The sequence below is a fragment of the Schistocerca nitens genome, chromosome 1 (genome assembly GCF_023898315.1).
Source record: "Schistocerca nitens isolate TAMUIC-IGC-003100 chromosome 1, iqSchNite1.1, whole genome shotgun sequence".
Taxonomy (NCBI): Eukaryota; Metazoa; Arthropoda; class Insecta; order Orthoptera; family Acrididae; genus Schistocerca; species Schistocerca nitens.
This window is the reverse complement of record NC_064614.1, coordinates 202,974,527-202,993,767: the sequence shown is the minus strand read 5'-3', so window position 1 is coordinate 202,993,767 and position 19,241 is coordinate 202,974,527. Positions and strand designations below refer to the sequence as shown.

Below are 19,241 nucleotides of genomic sequence, written 5' to 3'. Positions count from 1 at the left end.
AACACAATGGTAAAACATTCATTAACATGTCTTTTGTTTCCTCTGATTAGAAAGAATAAGAAACAATATGAAGCAAAACACATGCACAGAGTTCCAATATGTGGATGTGATCCTTAATAATAAATCCATTCCACAGGAACAAAATCAGTTTAACAGGATTTACCAGACAATTGCGCATTAAATTAATAAGTGGCAGCTTACATCTATCTCAAGACAGAGATTTATTTACTTGTACTTGAAAAAAATATACAGTTTTTCCAGTATGCACAGTACCTAACACAGCAGTATACGAAAGCATCCTTCCCCTTCAAATCTTCTGCCAGAAGGAGGAGCCAGTGCCTCTGAAAGATTGTAGAAGTTAAATCCTTTTGGGTGTGTGTTACCCTGCTGCCATTTTATTTACCTATTTACATTATAATATCCATATATGATTTGGAGCAACAAATGACAGGACACAACTAACAGCTCCCCTTTCAGTTATTTCAGTTGAACAAGCACTCCACTGGGCACATGGAATGTACTTCCGGTAAAATGGAGCCTCTCCATTTTCTACAACACACATGAGAGAACATTTCCACTGAAGTTTCCTTAATGACGTATTTAGATAGCAGCATTAAATGACCACTGACATCTTTATACTTGACATTACTAATTTGCTTTTACGCTGGAAGAACACCCTACACATTTCTCAAATTCTGTTTCTAAGCAACTGAATTTGATGGCTTGAATAGAGTTTTGTCGTACAGACTGATACACATTATGAGGTAAGGAGTTTGCGCATCAAATCCTGTTCTGCTACATGATGAATTGTCACAGCAGCTAAAGATGTTTGTGATGTTTAAGTAAAGTAGAGGGGTCAAATATCGACACACCTCCTGTGCGTAATGTGTCTGTTCCTAAAGAGTGGGCATACGAGGAAAGATGTAGCCACAGCGCACAGATGCCAGGAGAATGCCGATTACTTGCTGGGAGTCTGGTATGCACTCCATGGACCCAGAAGACGTGCACAGATTATGGAGTCTCTTAGGAGAAAAGCAAATGATGTTTTCTGAATTGTAATGTAAGAAGGCCTTTGTTGGTTGGTTTAAAAGAGGGGGAGGCGGGGGAGGGGCGGCCAAACTGCGAGGTCATCAGTCCCTTGTTCCTGGTAAAATAATGACACAAAGGAAGATGGGATGCAAATGAAAATACATGTTCAGTCATCATTTGATAATTTGGTATAAGTTGTTAGTTGGATAGCTTTAGCAATTTACTGCAGCAGAGGAGACACTTTGGAGAAGTCTGCAGGGGTGTGGCATAGCATAGATGATCCACAACATTCCAAACAGTGATTGGAATTAGATACAAGCCTGATTCATCAAAAAAGAAGTAATCCTTTACCACAACATGTGACACTTGGTGCAGGATGCAAGTGAAATATTACTGGGTGATACCAAACTAGACTAAACCAACTTATACAACCAAAATCCAAATGGATATATTTTATTTTTTGCCATAGCTTATACCTACTAGCTGTTAGCAGACTGACAGATGTATAAAAGCTGAAAGAAACATTAGCTTGCACCACAAGGTTCTGAAAGATAAGTTTATGTTAGCTTTTGCAGATGTCTAAGTCAGCTGCCACCTAGCAATTAAATAGTATTTTTTTTTAATATGTAGCTATGCTGTGTTGTAGCTTCATTTTGTATTTATTTTCTTTACAAATACTGTTACTGTGACAAAATGGGTTTTACTTAAAAAAACTGCTGAAAATCAGTACAGAATGTTCCTGCTTCCTTAACCATTTTGCACCATTCCTGTCATTTAAGTTTGATTACAGCCATTTTCAATTTTTTTAGGAGTCTGAATAACATTACCATTATGCTTAGGACTGTAAAATGTTCTACTTTTGTACTATGATTCATGCTTTCATTCTTCAGTTTAGGGTCAAATCTGCAGTACTTTTTCCATTTTTCCCCAGTTTTTGACACTAATCGAGCTTTGTAATATGAAACATTACAACTTATTCCAGACACATGGTCTATTCTACACAGTGTACAGCAAGTAACACAGAGTTTGTCTTGGTTTGTCCTTATCATATGTCCATAGTTTTTCCTCTGCACTTTTTATTCATCAGCTTCAGAAAAAGAAACCAACATTCTGAATATCTGACATTTCATTTTATCCACCTATGTCATAGTTGTTTCTCAGACTGCAAGAGTACAGTTATTCAGTGTGACACTAATAATGTTACATTAAAAACTTAATGTGAATCATGATATGCTCATTATATAAAGGAATGTTATAGAAGTTATCACATACCTGTCAATTACAACAGGTGCTTTTCTGCCAGAACCTTCACCTCCCATAATAGAAGTAAGATCATTCTTTTTCTGTAAAAGTAAACAAAAGATAGAATTTTCATTCCACTAAATTACTTGTATAAATTTTATTTTATGGTTAAGTACACTTATAAATGAGAAAATTGCAATGTCATGATGTAACCAGCACAAGATACAGAATATGTATCTAACACAAAGCTGGATCAGACATACAAATAATTAGAAACTGAGTGAGACTGAGGAACCATACACACAGTATATCATTATTAATGAACTGTGGTTTATACCAGGTCAACGTTAAGAAGTGTCTTAAAATCAAACTTTAGTCTGAAATGGGCTGAATGTCCAATCTGTGCAGAGAAAATGTATATGCTGTAAATATACATAGAGTAAAATGTCACATAACTAATGGAAGTGTTGAACAGTAGAGTAAAGGGAGGTTGTCAAATAAAAAAATTCTATAGTAAGCCATAAACTGTACAATGCCTTGGAATGAAAACCATGAACTATAGTTAAGAGCAGTGTGCAATAAATAATAACTGCGCATTCTTACATATGAATACTTTGACCACTTGAGCTTAAGTAAATGTTCCAGTCTGCAGGCTACTTTTTAAATTTTATTTATTTACTTTTGTTTGGATGGAGCCATCAATATGTTGCCTCTTGCAAAGGTCATACTATAATTATGATAATCAATAATAATTATAGAAATTTAGTACACTCTTTAGAAGTATTAGTACTGAAAGGATCATGAATGTACTAAACATTATATGTTGTATATGCAACATATTAAAAAATACATGTGTGGGGTTTTACTATTTGAGGCTTTAAAATTCATGCATTGAATAACACTGCTTTTTGTTTTTTTTAAAAATATCTTTTAGCTTTGATTTTAACAGTCAATGTTCATAGACTTCAGTTTTCCTATTAGTATTTGTAACCTCTTTATTTTTTTTTCTTTTCTTTTTTCCATTTTACTGCCAAAATAGTTGCATTCAAGAAGCGTGAAGCTATTCTTATTAAGTTTTCTCCATTTTCTGAAGTCATTACAGATGAATGAATGGATATTTCCCACAAATAGATAAATTGAAACTTTACCTCACACTTGTCCAGCTTAACTAGTGTGTATCTTTGAAGATGTCTTTTTATGTGCTCTTCCTTTTTCTCCCTCCTGAGCCTCTTGATGGGTTGTTGAGAGTTAATACTAGTCTTTAATCAATTGAAGTAAGGGAAATAGATAGAGATCCACATGTTTGAGTAAGCCTAACAGCAGAAATTCCACAAGTTGCTCATTATGTTTCATCTTAATACACATTCATCTCCTCAGTGGGTTGGAATGAGGTCATGTTAATGGTGTTTTCTAGCATCCTAATGATCTAGGTAGTTAAGCCAAAGTCCCTAGTTTCTTTGACACAAAATGTTCTGTGACCGTCAATTGAGCGCACCAAGACCTTAAGAGTGATAGCAGTTTTACAGTGTCAATCAATTCTCAACCTGAGAAGCCTGCTGGTTCATCAAATCCATATTCAAGCTATGCTTGCTGAACCCCACAAGATGTATATATTTTACCACCACTCAGAGGACATATACCCTTACAGGATGCTATCGGCATGGTGAGCATCAATCTTTCTTCCTTTCCAGTAATCTTTTGGTTACAAAGACATGCTGACAACCAAGTTCTACAAGTAAGCCATACCAGACACAGCTAAACAATAACATCTAATTCTGACTTAAATGAACCGGCCATAATCAATGTTTGCAGTCAACCAATAACTCTCAAAGCCTTGTTTCCAGAAATGCTGATAATTGCAGCAGTAACAACAATTTTAAAAAAAGATAACCAAATAATGTCTAGTTACACTCACATTACTCCCAACCTTTTTATGATTTCTTAGAAGGTTGTTCAATGGCAGAATAATTATTCATATTTCTGCAGTATTTTAACAATCTCTCAGTTTAGCTCCTCCATGTGATACTCAATAGAGACTGCCATCTCTAACACCATAGTCAGGATCTTGCCAAGGTCTTTGATGTATAGTAATAACACATCATAACAGTAAATGCATGGCTGAAAAATACTAACACGAATTCTTTATAAATGAATGGAAAACTGGTAGAAGCTGACCTCGGGGAAGATCAGTTTGGATTCCGTAGAAATGTTAGAACATGTGAGGCAATACTGACCCTACGACTTATCTTAGAATATAGATTAAGGAAACGCAAACCTACATTTCTGGCAGTTGTAGACTTAGAGAAAGCTTTTGACAATGTTGACTGGAATACTCTCTTTCAAATTCTGAAGGTGGCACGGGTAAAATACAGGGAGCAATAGGCTATTTCCAATTTGTACAGAAACCAAATGGCAGTTATAAGAGTCGAGGGACATGAAATGGAAGCAGTAGTTGCGAAGGGAGTGAGACAGGGTTGTAGCCTCCCCCCAATGCTATTCAATCTGTATATTGAGCAAGCAATAAAGGAAACAAAAGAAAAGTTCGAAGTAGATATTAAAATCAATGGAGAAGAAATAAAAACTTTGAGGTTCGCCGATGAGATTGTAATTCTGTCAGAGACAGCAAAGGACTTGTAAGAGCAGTTGAACGGAATGGACAGTGTCTTGAAAGGAGGGTATAAGATGAACATCAACAAAAGCAAAACGAGGATAATGGAATGTAGTTGAATTAAGTCGGGTGATGCTGAGGGAATTAGATTAGGAAATGAGACACTTAAAGTAGTAAAGGAGTTTTGCTATTTGGGGAGCAAAATAACTGATGATGGTCGAAGTAGAGATTATATAAAATGTAGACTGGCAATGGCAAGGGAAGTGTTCCTGAAGAAGAGAAATTTGTTATCATCGAGTATAGATTTAAGTGCCAGGAAGTCGTTTTTGAAAGTATTTGTATGGAGTGTGGCCATGTATGGAAGTGAAACGTGGACGATAAATAGTTCGGACAAGAAGAGAATAGAAGCTTTTTAAATGTGGTGCTACAGAAGAATGCTGAAGATTAGAAGGGTAGATCACACAACTAATGAGGAGGTGTTGAATAGAGTTGGGGAGAAGAGAAATTTGTGGAACAACTTGACTAGAAGAGGGGATCGGTTAGTAGGACATGTTCTGAGGCATCAAGGAATCACTAATTTAGTATTGGGGGGCAGCATGGAGGGTAAAAATTGTAGAGGGAGACCAAGAGATGAATACACTAAACAGATTCAGAAGGATGTAGGCTGCAGTAGGTACTGGGAGATGAAGAAGCTTGCACAGGATAGAGTTGCATGGAGAGCTGCATCAAACCAGTCTCTGGACTGAAGACCACAACAACAACAACAACAACAACAATATGCTGACGGAATCTTCCACCATTACTTTATAGAAAACTTTACTATGTAACAATGAAAACACTAACGGTGAGTGTTCTGTATCAATATTTTGCATTTTTATCTTTAAATATAACGAATAACTGGACTGAAGACCACAACAACAACAAACAACATAAATGGTGCAGAAATCTAACAAAGGATATGTGAATTACGATGACAAGTGCTATGAATGATTTAATAGAGAAAAGACATGCACTACAAAATTCTATATATCTATATCCAACAAGTGAAGAAGACTTATGAGAATCATATACAACGATATTGCAGTGCCTCTGTTATTCTGATTACAATGCAATGTTCCTTGGCATTGCAGTGACTACAGCCATGGTGAAACATCGTATTTATCTGCCAAAACAGGGCAAGCGACTTTCAAGTACAATGTCTTAGCTGTATGGGAATATCCATAATGGATGTACAAATGCAGATCATAGACACATGGTTGACGAAATATGGAAGTTTGAGTCTGGCCACGAGTTGTGCACAGGTAGCCAATGGTGAGGTGACTACTCACAATAAGCGGGAAATTTGGGTTCGAGTTCAAATCAAGCGCAAATTTTCATTGTCATCATTCCATTTTATACCCTATGGTTGTCCTTATTTGCAAATGCGAATTCATGTAATCATAAACAAGTTGAAACACACAAGGTCCCAGGACATCTATGGTATCTCAAATAAGAGTATTAAACTTTCAACCAAATAGATCATTACCCCCTTGACCAAAACGATTAATGAGGCAATCACAGAAAGACTGTATCCAGATAGTTTAAAAAATGCTAGGGTGCTACCACTTTGCAAAAGAGGTGACGTTACAGAACCTGGAAACTACAGACCTGTTAGTATTATACCAGTAACATCTAAAATCTTTGAAGATTTTGACCTAGTTAATCAGAACATTCTCCCTGAAAAACTAAAGTTCTATGGGGTGAAAGGCATTCGGTCTTATAAAATCCTACTTAATGAACAGAATACCAAAAGATGGTGTAATAACTTCAAGTTGAACAAATATATTTCAAGGAAGACACAATACATGAAAGTCACAGATCAAGTAAACAGAGTAAGATGTGTGTACACTTTAACACTCAAATCATAACTGAGTCCGCGTAACTGCGCGGCGGCACTTTGAAAGATCGGCAAGACACAACACTTTTCCCCCCTTTGAATTTTTTGCACAGGTCTTGATGGAGGTGGCCTGTAGATTGCTAATGTCCATAGGTGTTGTTTGACTGGCCGTACAGTCTCAAGGAGGCGGCTTCCCGTACGGATGGAAGTGTCCCCGATGATAACGGGTCGAGATGACAGGAGACGTGGGTGTCGAATCTGCTGGGGCCCAGTGCACCAATCTGCCCGTTGCGGCAATTCTGGTTGTTATAACAGGAGACATGGGCGATGTGTCCGCATCCGTAGGAGAAGGAAGCGAGTAGAGTTGCTCCGATAGATGATGGTCATCTGGTTCCTGCATGGGCATGTCTCCTGTTGGTGTCAGTTCTTGTGCTGGCATCGATATGATGGTGAGAGCAGAGAGCACTGAGTTGTGAGTAACGAGAGATTCCAGTATCCCGAGTGTCAGGTAGAGCTGAAGGTGGTGTAGTGGCATCCAGAACAGGCACTGACGGCACACGAGGCTGAACCTGGTCCGAATGACGCACTGCAACACCCGTGTCCGTCAGGATTTCATACAGGCATTGGCCACGGTGTCGTAAGATGCGGCCAGGACTCCATTTTGGCCGCCTGCCATATCCCCGTACCCATACAAGGTCAGCGGCGGTGAACCGGTCAAGCGAACGCACCTGGAAGGCCACAGAAGATGAAGTAGCATGCGGGGCTGTCGGCCATGTAAGAGCTCAGCCGGGCTGTGGTCGCCCATGGGGGTGAAACGGTAAGAAGCCAGAAACTGGAGAAGCACATCATCAGCAGAAGTCAGGAGTTTCCTCATCTGAGCCTTAAATGTGTGGACCAGTCGTTCAGCCTCACTGTTTGACTGTGGATGGAACGGAGGGGCCGTGACATGCATGATGCCGTGGCAGGCACAAAAATCCGCAAAATCAGAAGAGGCAAATTGCGGACCATTATCAGTAACAAGAGTAGAGGGAAGGCCTTCCAAAGAGATAATGCGAGCTAGAGCATTAGTGGTTGCCGCAGTGGTAGGCGACGTGCAACGGACAATGAAAGGAAAGTTAGAGTAAGCGTCAATAACGAGAAGCCAATAAGTACCTAAAAAAGGTCCCACGAAATCAGCATGAATACGCTCCCGGGGCTTCTCAGGCGAAGGCCATGGTGCAAAGATGACTTCAGGGTGGTGGCCTGTGACGCACAAGGGCCACAGCGACCATGTGTGCGATTTCAGAGTCGATGCTGGGCCAGTACACATGACAGCGCACCAGAGATTTTGTGCGAGAGACACCCCAGTGCCCTTGGTGAAGGAGGTGCAAGACCGAAGCATGCAAAGACGCAGCTACCACAACACGCGGCGAAGCATTTTCGGTGGTAAGGAGGATAACACTAACTCTAGCCGTGAGGCGGTAACGCAAAGCGTAGTAGTTCCGCAATGGATCAGAAGTCTTAGCAGATGAACAATCTGGCCAACCCTTCTGAATACAGTGTAAAACCCAGGAGAGGGTAGGGTCAGAACCCACAGCAGCCGCCAGCCAGTGCCCGGTGATGGGGAACCCGTCCACAACCCACTGCTTGGCAACATCCAGGTGGAAACACAAAATTTCGTCCCTATCGAATGCCAGATCAGGACCTATGGGAAGGTGAGACAGTGCATCAGCATTCGCATGTTGAGCCATCGGCCGGAAACGAATCTCATAATTGAAATGAGACAAGTAAAGAGCCCAACGCTGGAGGCGGTGTGCAGCCTTGTCGGGAAGTGACATTGATGGATGAAACAAGGAAACAAGTGGTTTGTGATCCGTAACAAGATGAAATTTGGATCAGTAGAGAAAAGCACCAAACTTATGAAGAGCATAAATAATGGCCAAAGCTTCTCTTTCAATTTGAGAATACTTTTGTTGGGCATCCGTGAGCGTTTTGGAGGCATAAGCAATGGGTTGTTCAGAACCGTCAGAAAAACGGTGCGCAAGGACTGCACCGACGCCTTATTGAGAGGTGTCCGTGGCAAGAACAAGATGTTGGCCAGGTCGATAAGTAGCCAGGCACGGGGCCTGTTTCAGCATAGTCTTCAATTTCTGGAAAGCCGCATCGCATGACGCGGACCAGTGAAAAGGCACGTTTTTATGCAACAGGCGATGCAACGGCTGGGCCACTGAAGCAGCAAATGGTAAAAACTAGACGATATTGACAGAGTCATCTATGGAGAACTCAAAAACGCGAAAGGTATCGAAACCAAAAAGATTCTCTGCGTTACTATGGTCGACCACAAATATGGGAACAGTGCAAACGACAGATTTGTAAGATACCTCAGCATCAAATTGTCCCAAGAGAGAAATCTTCTGTTTATTGTAAGTCTGTAATTGCCTAGTGACAGGTGACAGGATTGGAGAACCCAACTGAAGATTCGTCTGAGAATTGATGATAGTGGCAGCAGAACCAGTATCCACCTGCATGAGAACATCTCGACCAAGTATTTGGACAGTGAGGAATAACTTCCCTGGAAGGGAAGAAGTACAATTGACAGACAACACAGAATCAGAATCAGCGACATGTTCAGGAACATCATGTAAGCGGTCGGATTTGCAAATGGATGACTCTTTTTTTTTTTTTGCATTTGTGACACACGGCCCAACTTTGTGGACAATCAATCTTCTTGTGAATGTTTCGTACAACACCGCGGACATGAAGGAAGTTGCCGTGGGTTTTGCTGCAGTTTCTTAGAGTTTTGTTTACGGTTAGGCCGAGGCTGCGTGTGGGAGCATACTGCGGCCACGTCGGACGGCGGGGATACACCACACGCTTCGTCAACATCACACAGAGGTTGTATTTCCCCGATGTCGCTCCATGCCCCTATTTGCGCTCCAGCGGCGCGAGAAATTTCAAAAGACTAAGCGATGGATAGGACTTCATCTAGAGTCGGATTTGTCAACTGAAGGGCATGTTGCCTAACTTCTTTGTCGGGCACCGATCGGATAATAGCATCCCGTACCATGGAATCGGCGTAGGATTCTTTGTGAACTTCAGTAACAAATTGACACTATCTACTGAGGCCATGAAGTTCAGCAGCCCAAGCGCGATAGGATTGATTCGGTTGTTTTTGACAACAATAAAAGGCAACACGAGAGGCTACCACATGCGTTTGCTTTTGAAAATAGACGGACAGAAGTGAGCACATTTCAGCAAAGGACAGAGACGCAGGATCTTTCAAAGGAGCCAACTGCGACAACAACCAATACATTTGAGGTGAAATCCATGAAAGGAACAGAGACTTAAATGTTTGTTCGTCCGCAACATGAAATGCCAAGAAGTGCTGTCGAAGACTTTTTTCGTAATCAGAACAGTCTTCTGCCGTCTCGTCATAAGGAGGAAAAGTAGGTAGAGACAACGACGAGAGACGCCCCGGATTTGATGTCATGACGAAATCACGAATCGCATTTGTGAGAAGTGTTTGCTGTTCTATGAGACCTTGCAATAGTTGCTCTAAAGTAGCCATGGAAGCATGTGGCTCAACGATGGAAAAGAAAAATCCCATCCTCGTCGGCAATTGTAATAACTTCAAGTTGAACAAATATATTTCAAGGAAGACGCAATACATGGAAGTCACAGATCAAATAAACAGAGTAAGATGTTTGTACACTTTAACAGTCAAATCATAACTGAGTCCAAGTCTAGCGGCCGCTGGCTGGCTGGCCGCTTAGGTGGCACTGCTGCTGCATGGCTGGCAGACAGCACCGAATGTAGAGGACGTGTGTAATTGCACGGCGGCACTTTGAAACATCGGTGAGTCACAACAGATGGCAATAACAGATGATGAGAGAAATAAATAGTACTCAGACATAGGGATGATCCAAAATGGTGTGCCACAGGGACATGTCCTAGGGCCACTGCTGTTCTTGAGATATATATATATATATATAACAGAGGGAAACATTCCACGTGGAAAAATATATATCTAAAAAGAAAGATGATGAGACTTACCAAACAAAAGCGCTGGCAGGTCGATAGACACACAAACAAACACAAATATACACACAAAATTCAAGCTTTCGCAACAAACTGTTGCCTCATCAGGAAAGAGGAAATATATATATATATATATATATATATATATATATATATATATATATATATATATATATATATATTAACATGGACAGGGCACATCAGTAGTATAAATAGTAAATTAAATTCAGGCTGTGGTAGCCTCTCGTGTTGCCTTTTATTGTTGTCAAAAACAACCGAATCAATCCTATCGCGCTTGGGCTGCTGAACTTCACGGTAGTATAAATAGTAAATTAAATTCAGGCTGCTTTCCCTCTCCTTCCCCTCTTTCCTGATGAGGCAACAGTTTGTTGCGAAAGCTTGAATTTTGTGTGTATATTTGTGTTTGTTTGTGTGTCTATCGACCTGCCAGCGCTTTTGTTTGGTAAGTCTCATCATCTTTATATATATATCATCTGCAAATAAATTGATTTTTTTGGGAATTTCCTCCGGTAGGTCATTGATATATATATATATGCGGATGGATATGTGTGTGTGCGAGTGTATACCCGTCCTTTTTCCCCCTAAGGTAAGTCTTTCCGCTCCCGGGATTGGAATGACTCCTTACCCTCTCCCTTAAAACCCACTTCCTTTCATCTTTCCCTCTCCTTCCCTCTTTCCTGACGAAGCAACCGTTTGTTGCGAAAGCTAGAATTTTGTGTGTATGTTTGTGTTTGTTTGTGTGTCTATCGACCTGCCAGCGCTTTTGTTTGGTAAGTCTCATCACTTTCTTTCTTTTTAGATATATTTTTTCCACGTGGAATGTTTCTATCAATGACCTACCGGAGGAAATTCCCAAAAAAATCAATTTATTTGCAGATGAGACAAATATTTCAATTACAGAAATGGATCTAGAGAAAGCTGCACATGGAGCTAAAAGTGTATTATGTAGACTAGAAAACTGGTTTAGAAATAACACATGGATAATTAAGTACAAGAAACAATTGACCAAAAGATAATGAGTTAGTGTTATAAATCAAGAAATACACACTTGAACAAGTACCATGTGTAAAATTTTTGGGTTTCCACATTGATGATATATTAACATGGACAGGGCACATCAGTAGTATAAATAGTAAATTAAATTCAGGCTGTGGTAGCCTCTCGTGTTGCCTTTTATTGTTGTCAAAAACAACCGAATCAATCCTATCGCGCTTGGGCTGCTGAACTTCACGGTAGTATAAATAGTAAATTAAATTCAGGCTGCTATGCACTACAAAAAGGAGAAAATATAAAAATGCAGTAAATGAAGCAGGCAAAAAGGAATACAAACGTCTCAAAAATGAGATCGACAGGAAATGCAAAATGGCTAAGCAGGTATGGCTAGAGGACAAATGTAAGGATGTAGAGGCTTATCTCACTAGGGGTAAGATAGATACTGCCTACAGGAAAATTAAAGAGACCTTTGGAGATAAGAGAACCACTTGTATGAACATCAAGAGCTCAGATGGAAATCCAGTTCTAAGCAAAGAAGGAAAAGCAGAAAGGTGGAAGGAGTATATAGAGGGTCTATACAAGGGCGATGTACTTGAGGACAATATTATGGAAATGGAAGAGGATATAGATGAAGATGAAATGGGAGATACGATACTGCGTGAAGAGTTTGACAGAGCACTGAAAGACCTGAGTCGAAACAAGGCCCCCGGAGTAGACAACATTCCATTGGAACTACTGACGGCCTTGGGAAAGCCAGTCCTGACAAAACTCTACCATCTGGTGAGCAAGATGTATGAAACAGGCGAAATACCCTCAGACTTCAAGAAGAATATAATAATTCCAATCCCAAAGAAAGCAGGTGTTGACAGATGTGAGAATTACCGAACAATCAGTTTAATAAGCCACAGCTGCAAAATACTAACACGAATTCTTTACAGACAAATGGAAAAACTAGTAGAAGCCGACCTCGGGGAAGATCAGTTTGGATTCCGTAGAAATACTGGAACACGTGAGGCAATACTGACCTTACGACTTATCTTAGAAGAAAGATTAAGGAAAGGCAAACCTACGTTTCTAGCATTTGTGGACTTAGAGAAAGCTTTTGACAATGTTGACTGGAATACTCTCTTTCAAATTCTAAAGGTGGCAGGGGTAAAATACAGGGAGCGAAAGGCTATTTACAATTTGTACAGAAACCAGATGGCAGTTATAAGAGTCGAGGGACATCCAGTGGTTGAGAAGGGAGTAAGACAGGGTTGTAGTCTCTCCCCGATGTTATTCAATCTGTATATTGAGCAAGCAGTAAAGGAAACAAAAGAAAAATTTGGAGTAGGTATTAAAATCCGTGGAGAAGAAATAAAAACTTTGAGGTTCGCCGATGATTGGTTGGTTGGTTTTGGGGAAGGAGACCAGACAGCGTGGTCATCGGTCTCATCGGATTAGGGAAGGATGGGGAAGGAAGTCGGCCGTGCCCTTTCAGAGGAACCATCCCGGCATTTGCCTGGAGTGATTTAGGGAAATCACGGAAAACCTAAATCAGGATGGCCGGACGCGGGATTGAACCGTCGTCCTTCCGAATGCGAGTCCAGTGTGTTCGCCGATGACATTGTAATTCTGTCAGACACAGCAAAGGACTTGAAAGAGCAGTTGAACGGAATGGATGGTGTCTTGAAGGGAGGATATAAGATGAACATCATCAAAAGCAAAACGAGGATAATGGAATGTAGTCGAATTAAGTCGGGTGATGTTGAGGGTGTTAGATTAGGAAATGAGACACTTAAAGTAGTAAAGGAGTTTTGCTATTTGGGGAGCAAAATAACTGATGATGGTCGAAGTAGAGAGGATATAAAATGTAAACTGGCAATGGCAAGGAAAGCGTTTCTGAAGAAGAGAAATTTGTTATCATCGAGTATAGATTTAAGTGTCAGGAAGTCTTTTCTGAAAGTATTTGTATGGAGTGTAGCCATGTACGGAAGTGAATCATGGACGATAAATAGTTTGGACAAGAAGAGAATAGAAGCTTTCGAAATGTGGTGCTACAGAAGAATGCTGAAGATTAGGTGGGTAGATCACATAACTAATGACGAGGTACTGAATAGGATTGGGGAGAAGAGGAGTTTGTGGCACAACTTGACCAGAGGAAGGGATCGGTTGGTAGGACATGTTCTGAGGCATCAAGGGATCACCAATTTAGTATTGGAGGGCAGCGTGGAGGGTAAAAATCGTAGGGGGAGACCAAGAAATGCATACACTAAGCAGATTCAGAAGGATGTAGGTTGCAGTAGGTACTGGGAGATGATGAAGCTTGCACAGGATAGAGTAGCATGGAGAGCTGCATCAAACCAGTCTCAGGACTGAAGACCACAACAACAACAACAACAACAACATGCACTACAAAAGTTAGCCAAAACTGTAAGTATTAAAGTCATAAAAATGTTTTACTTTGCACACTTTGAATCAGTAATTTCATCTGGAATAAAACTATGGGGAATGTCAGTACACATGAAGAAGATACTCATTGTACACAAATGGGCTACACGGACAATGACCAATATGAATCAACGAACAAGCTGTAGCTCAAAATTTAATCTCCTAAACATTTTAACAGTAACAAATACACACACACACACACACACACACACACACACACACACACTAGAACACACTAAGAAAAAACATTAGTAATTTTAAGAAAAATTAAGAGGTTCATCAATATGAAACACGAGACTGCAGGAAACAAATAGCAATCCAACGTTATGAGAGAAGTGTAACATACCTGGGAATGTACCTATTCAATTGCCTTCTGAACAATATCAGCAAAATAAAGAACAATAATACCCTTAAGCACACAATTAGTGAAATACTGGAGAAAAATCTATTTTGTTCGGTAAATGAATTTATTGATTATTGCAAGGAAAAATAAAAAATGTGATAAGTAACCATTCTTCAATTAAAAAATCAATATACATGTATGTATGTAAATTTAAATATATGGGAAATACTAATGGTTCAAATGGCTCTGAACACTATGGGACTTAACTTCTCAGGTCCTGAGTCCCCTAGAACTTAGAACTACTTAAACCTAACTAACCTAAGGACATCACACACATCCATGCCTGAGGCAGGATTCGAACCTGCGACTGTAGCGGTTGCACGGTTCCAGACTGTAGCGCCTAGAACCGCTCGGCCACTCTGGCCGGCTGGGAAATACTAATATACTATGATAAAACTGAATACACTGTACAATATCATAAATGTATTATGCTGTAATCTGTGCTACAAATGCACTAAGTTGTAGAAAACTGTTACTGTATAATCAAAATGTCACGGCCTATATGGAATTATATGACATTTATCAACTTAAATACATCAGATGGATAAATAAATAAATAAATAATTCTGATTGTAATTAGCAAAGAGACTAACTCAGCCTCAAATTCAGTACAGGATCTGCTATGGATTCCATCGGGCCCGGAGCTTTGTCTAATTTTTCAGCCGTTTCTCAACACCACTAACATTAACATCTCTTTCACTCATCATTTTAGTGGTACAAGAATTAAACACTTCTGCTTTTCCTTTGCTATACTCAATTTAAGTTCCTGTTTCATGCATAAGAGACTGGATGCCAACTTTGGTGCTCCTAATAGCATTTATATACAACCAGAATTTCTCCAGGTTTTGTGAATGATAATTTGACAGTGTTCTACATCAGTAGTCACTGCTCTCTTGACAACTAAACACATTTCATTCAGCATCTAAGCTTTTCTCACACCTATTATGCAGTAGTCCCATTTATTTACAGTGATTGTATACCATAAATGGTCCCACCCATTATGAACTGTTTTACTGCATACATATCTACGCAATGCATGATCAACTATTATTCTTTTAAACTTGATCTATAGTTCCTCCACATACCCGTCACATGCCAAAAGTTTCTATTTTCTCATTGAGATACCCATTACTGCTTTTTATCTAGTTTGCTGAACATATAAATATTTCTACTTGCTTGAGTTGCCCTTTATGCTCTGGTAATCATTGCCGTCACAACTGCCTCGTGATCACTGATACCAGTTTCAATTTGGACATCCTCAAAAAAGTCCGGCCTATTTGTTGCCATCGGACATAATATATTTCCTTTACAAGTGGGGTTCCAAACTGTATGTTATAAGTAATTTTCAGAGAAGACATTTAGTAATGTTTCACAGGATGTCTTGTCTTGCCTACCACTAACACAATTGTAATTTTCTCAATTGATTGTAGGGTAATTCAAGTCCTCACCAACAATTACAGTATGACTGGAGAACTTACACAATAATGAACTGAGGATTTCTCTGAAGTTTTTGGTTAAATCAGGAAGTGAGTCTGATGGTCGATAGAAGGATCTTGTTACAATACTATGTAACAAACCCGCAAATCTTGACAGCAGCTGAAAATCACTGTGACAGGGAGAGCACAAGGTTTTCCTTAAATTATTATCACCATCTTCAAAGATTTCTATAACCTGTGCCACTATGTTGATAAATAATAGTACAATGCAATCAAATAAACAGTTTACAACCTTTTACACATTTCGCAGAACAATGTATACATTTTGCTATTGACTGTGGGTTTCCAAATAGGATAAAACCATGTGAAATAATCTGTGTATTATGCAGTAGTTTTCTGTTAACAACAACACTGCTGAAGTCCGCAGGGAACAGATTCAGTAAATTTCACAACAGAGCATTTTTTTTTAAACAATACTCATTTATGCAACACCCTCTTCACATCAAGCAGACAATGAGGACTGTGTTAGATGATTGCAGAGAACTATTTTGTCATTCATCACAAAAATAACATGAGCTGCATCTCCCCCCCCCCCCCCCCCTCCCAACATGAAGTTGGATTATAATAATCAATTAAATAGGATTATAATTTCTGCTGCAGGTTTTCAAAAACCTCTAGTCTGGAGGTTTCCCTTGTTTTTAATAGGAATGGCTAATGTCATCTTCCAATCTAGAATATTAGTTCTAGAATCTCATACTTTATTTAACAGACTGCAGAGGAGTTTCCGTCCTTGCATTGATAAGTGTGATAATATGATGTAAGGAATGTTGTCTACTCCTGGGACAATGATTTTATCCCACGGCAGTGTTCAGTTAAATTCTTTGACCATGATTGGTTCATACAGAAACTAAGAATTTAAGGGTAGATCACATAAGTCACAAGCTAACTGTTCCAGGAAGCAGTTCACAGTATTTGTTGGCAGTATGGGTAGAACACTGCTGCAATCATGAGACAGGCATGGACACAGTTTGTTATCTTATGCCAAACGAAATCCAGCCATGCCTTCCACTCTGTCTGCATGAGCAGTCTCTTAGTTTTTGCCACTTATCATGAAATTTGTGAAATATTTTGTCAGTTAGCACAAAAATAACATTAGTGTAATTTGCTTATGAGCATTGTGTTCTGTGCATCTTTATTGTCTGTTTTCACTCTGCACAATTGTCATCTCACCACAACAATAGAGCAATAGTTTTGTTTCTTTGTCTGGAGGATTTAATTTGCAGAACTGGAGATTCTTCGAGCCAGCCAATAAAGTTGGCATGTGTCCTCATTTCTTATAAGCTTTGCAGTTTCTGTGTTGTGATATCTTTGTCCTTATTCAAATCTACGTTTCAGCCACTCCATCTGTTAATAATGTGAACGACATCTAACTTCAATTTTTTTTTCCAGCCAATAAGGAATGCCAAAAGATCTGTCCCAAATGTCTCCGTAACTCTACCATATAAAATACAGTGTCAGGAAAGCTAAAATGTAACACAGCTTCACAATACTTGCTTGCTGGTTTGATACAGCAATCCAAGTATGTGACCCACCATTAAGCAAATTAGGTGTTCTTCATCTATAATTTTGGCTGGTCTGTCTTCTTCCATGTACATTTTCCACAATGAGTGATAAACATTAGTACTACTTCATGATCTCTTAAGGTGAGTTTACACCCGTGAGTTTTTTTCAGGCTTCGGTGAAATCCTTGGAAAACTACATTCAACTCAGTTGATGACCACTTACAGAATTTGTTTCCCTGGACTACAAAACTCTTAGTTCAAGCTTAATCTTTACAGTCAATAGACCAAGAAGATGCAAATGTGTGTTTATTTCTGAACATGCAGCACTGTAGTGATACATCAAAAGGAAGCGGGAAAAGAACAACACATTTCTGTTTATATTTAGTCAAATCACATCAGCACTTGTGTGTGTGTGTGTGTGTGTGTGTGTGTGTGTGTGTGTGTGTGTGTGTGTGTGTGTGTGTGCGTGTGTTTTGGGGAAGCACATTTTTGTTCTAGTTTATTTTTTGTTTACCTTCAGCCTTCAAATACTACAAAAGAGTGGTTGGATGTTGGGCAAGATTATTTTGAAGTGAGGTGCAATTTCCCACAATGTGTGCAGGCTTTGAATGGCAAAAGTACGGTTCTGCAATACTCATACAACAGTGGAAGCAGCTATTTCAAGTATAAGCATGATTTCAGTGTTCTTTTATTTGCTCTCATCGACACAAACTATTTATGAATTAAAGCAGCTAGTAAGTGAACGAGGGTGACTTCGGCACATCAAGGACACTACAATCACTTCTCTTAGCAAAGGCTTTTTATTCTGTTCAGATTTGCCTTTGTTGTTTTCAAGTTTTTCCTATTTCTGAGTAGCTGTAGACAGTTATTCAGTTTACCCTATCTCGTCAATCCACAGAATTAATCATCCACAGAATTAACCAAGCTTTGTTGACCGAAAGACCATTCTGTGATAGTCTTTTGTTGTGTCTATCTGAGACTCAGCATCTCTGCTGCATGGTGAGTAGCAACTATCCTTTTCATAATATTGTTACATTCCATTCTGGATTTTCCATTGTTTGATAATACTCTTCAGTTTTCGTTGGTGTCTCCTTGCCCAAAGTGCTATTGCAGAGATAGATTTGAATGTGTGCAAAAAATTGAATCTTTTTACACTATGATGTAATAAAACAACGCATTAAACAAACAGATGCATGACTTTTAATAATTTCCGAGTGTGCAGTCTGATCCCTTCGATATTCTGCCACTATATTTCAGCCCAGAGATGTCCAGCCATCTTTAGGTGAGTAGACAATTACTGAAGAGCCCAGCTGGATTCACAGTATTTATGCCGAATCTCGCACTTGTGCTGGTGTCTTTCGGTGCACATGTCGGGTGATGACATAGGTGTCACAGCCGAGTCGTGTGTGCTGACCTCGGTGGTGATATGGGAGATGATCTAATCATTGAGTATTGATTGACCCTGTCAATTCCTCTGTGACTAAGTAATTTTAATTATAGGATTCCAATTTTTATCCAGCTGAAAGCTGTTGTCACAATTTATAAATTTATCGGCAAGATGCATTTCCACTGATTCTTTGATTACTGAATCACAAAAACTAAATGAAGCAAATTTTTTTCTATT

General features: G+C 39.5%; 1 protein-coding gene across 2 annotated transcripts in view; it reads right to left on the bottom strand.

The window, feature by feature from the left end:
* Positions 1 to 19,241, bottom strand: part of LOC126245812 (ubiquitin carboxyl-terminal hydrolase 30) — a 123,108-nt gene that overhangs the window by 20,342 nt on the left and 83,525 nt on the right. For both annotated transcript variants that reach the window (XM_049948346.1, XM_049948347.1), the window contains exon 7: positions 2,302 to 2,372. In XM_049948346.1, the coding sequence (XP_049804303.1) occupies positions 2,302 to 2,372 (71 nt within the window). The remainder of the gene's footprint in view (positions 1 to 2,301; positions 2,373 to 19,241) is intronic.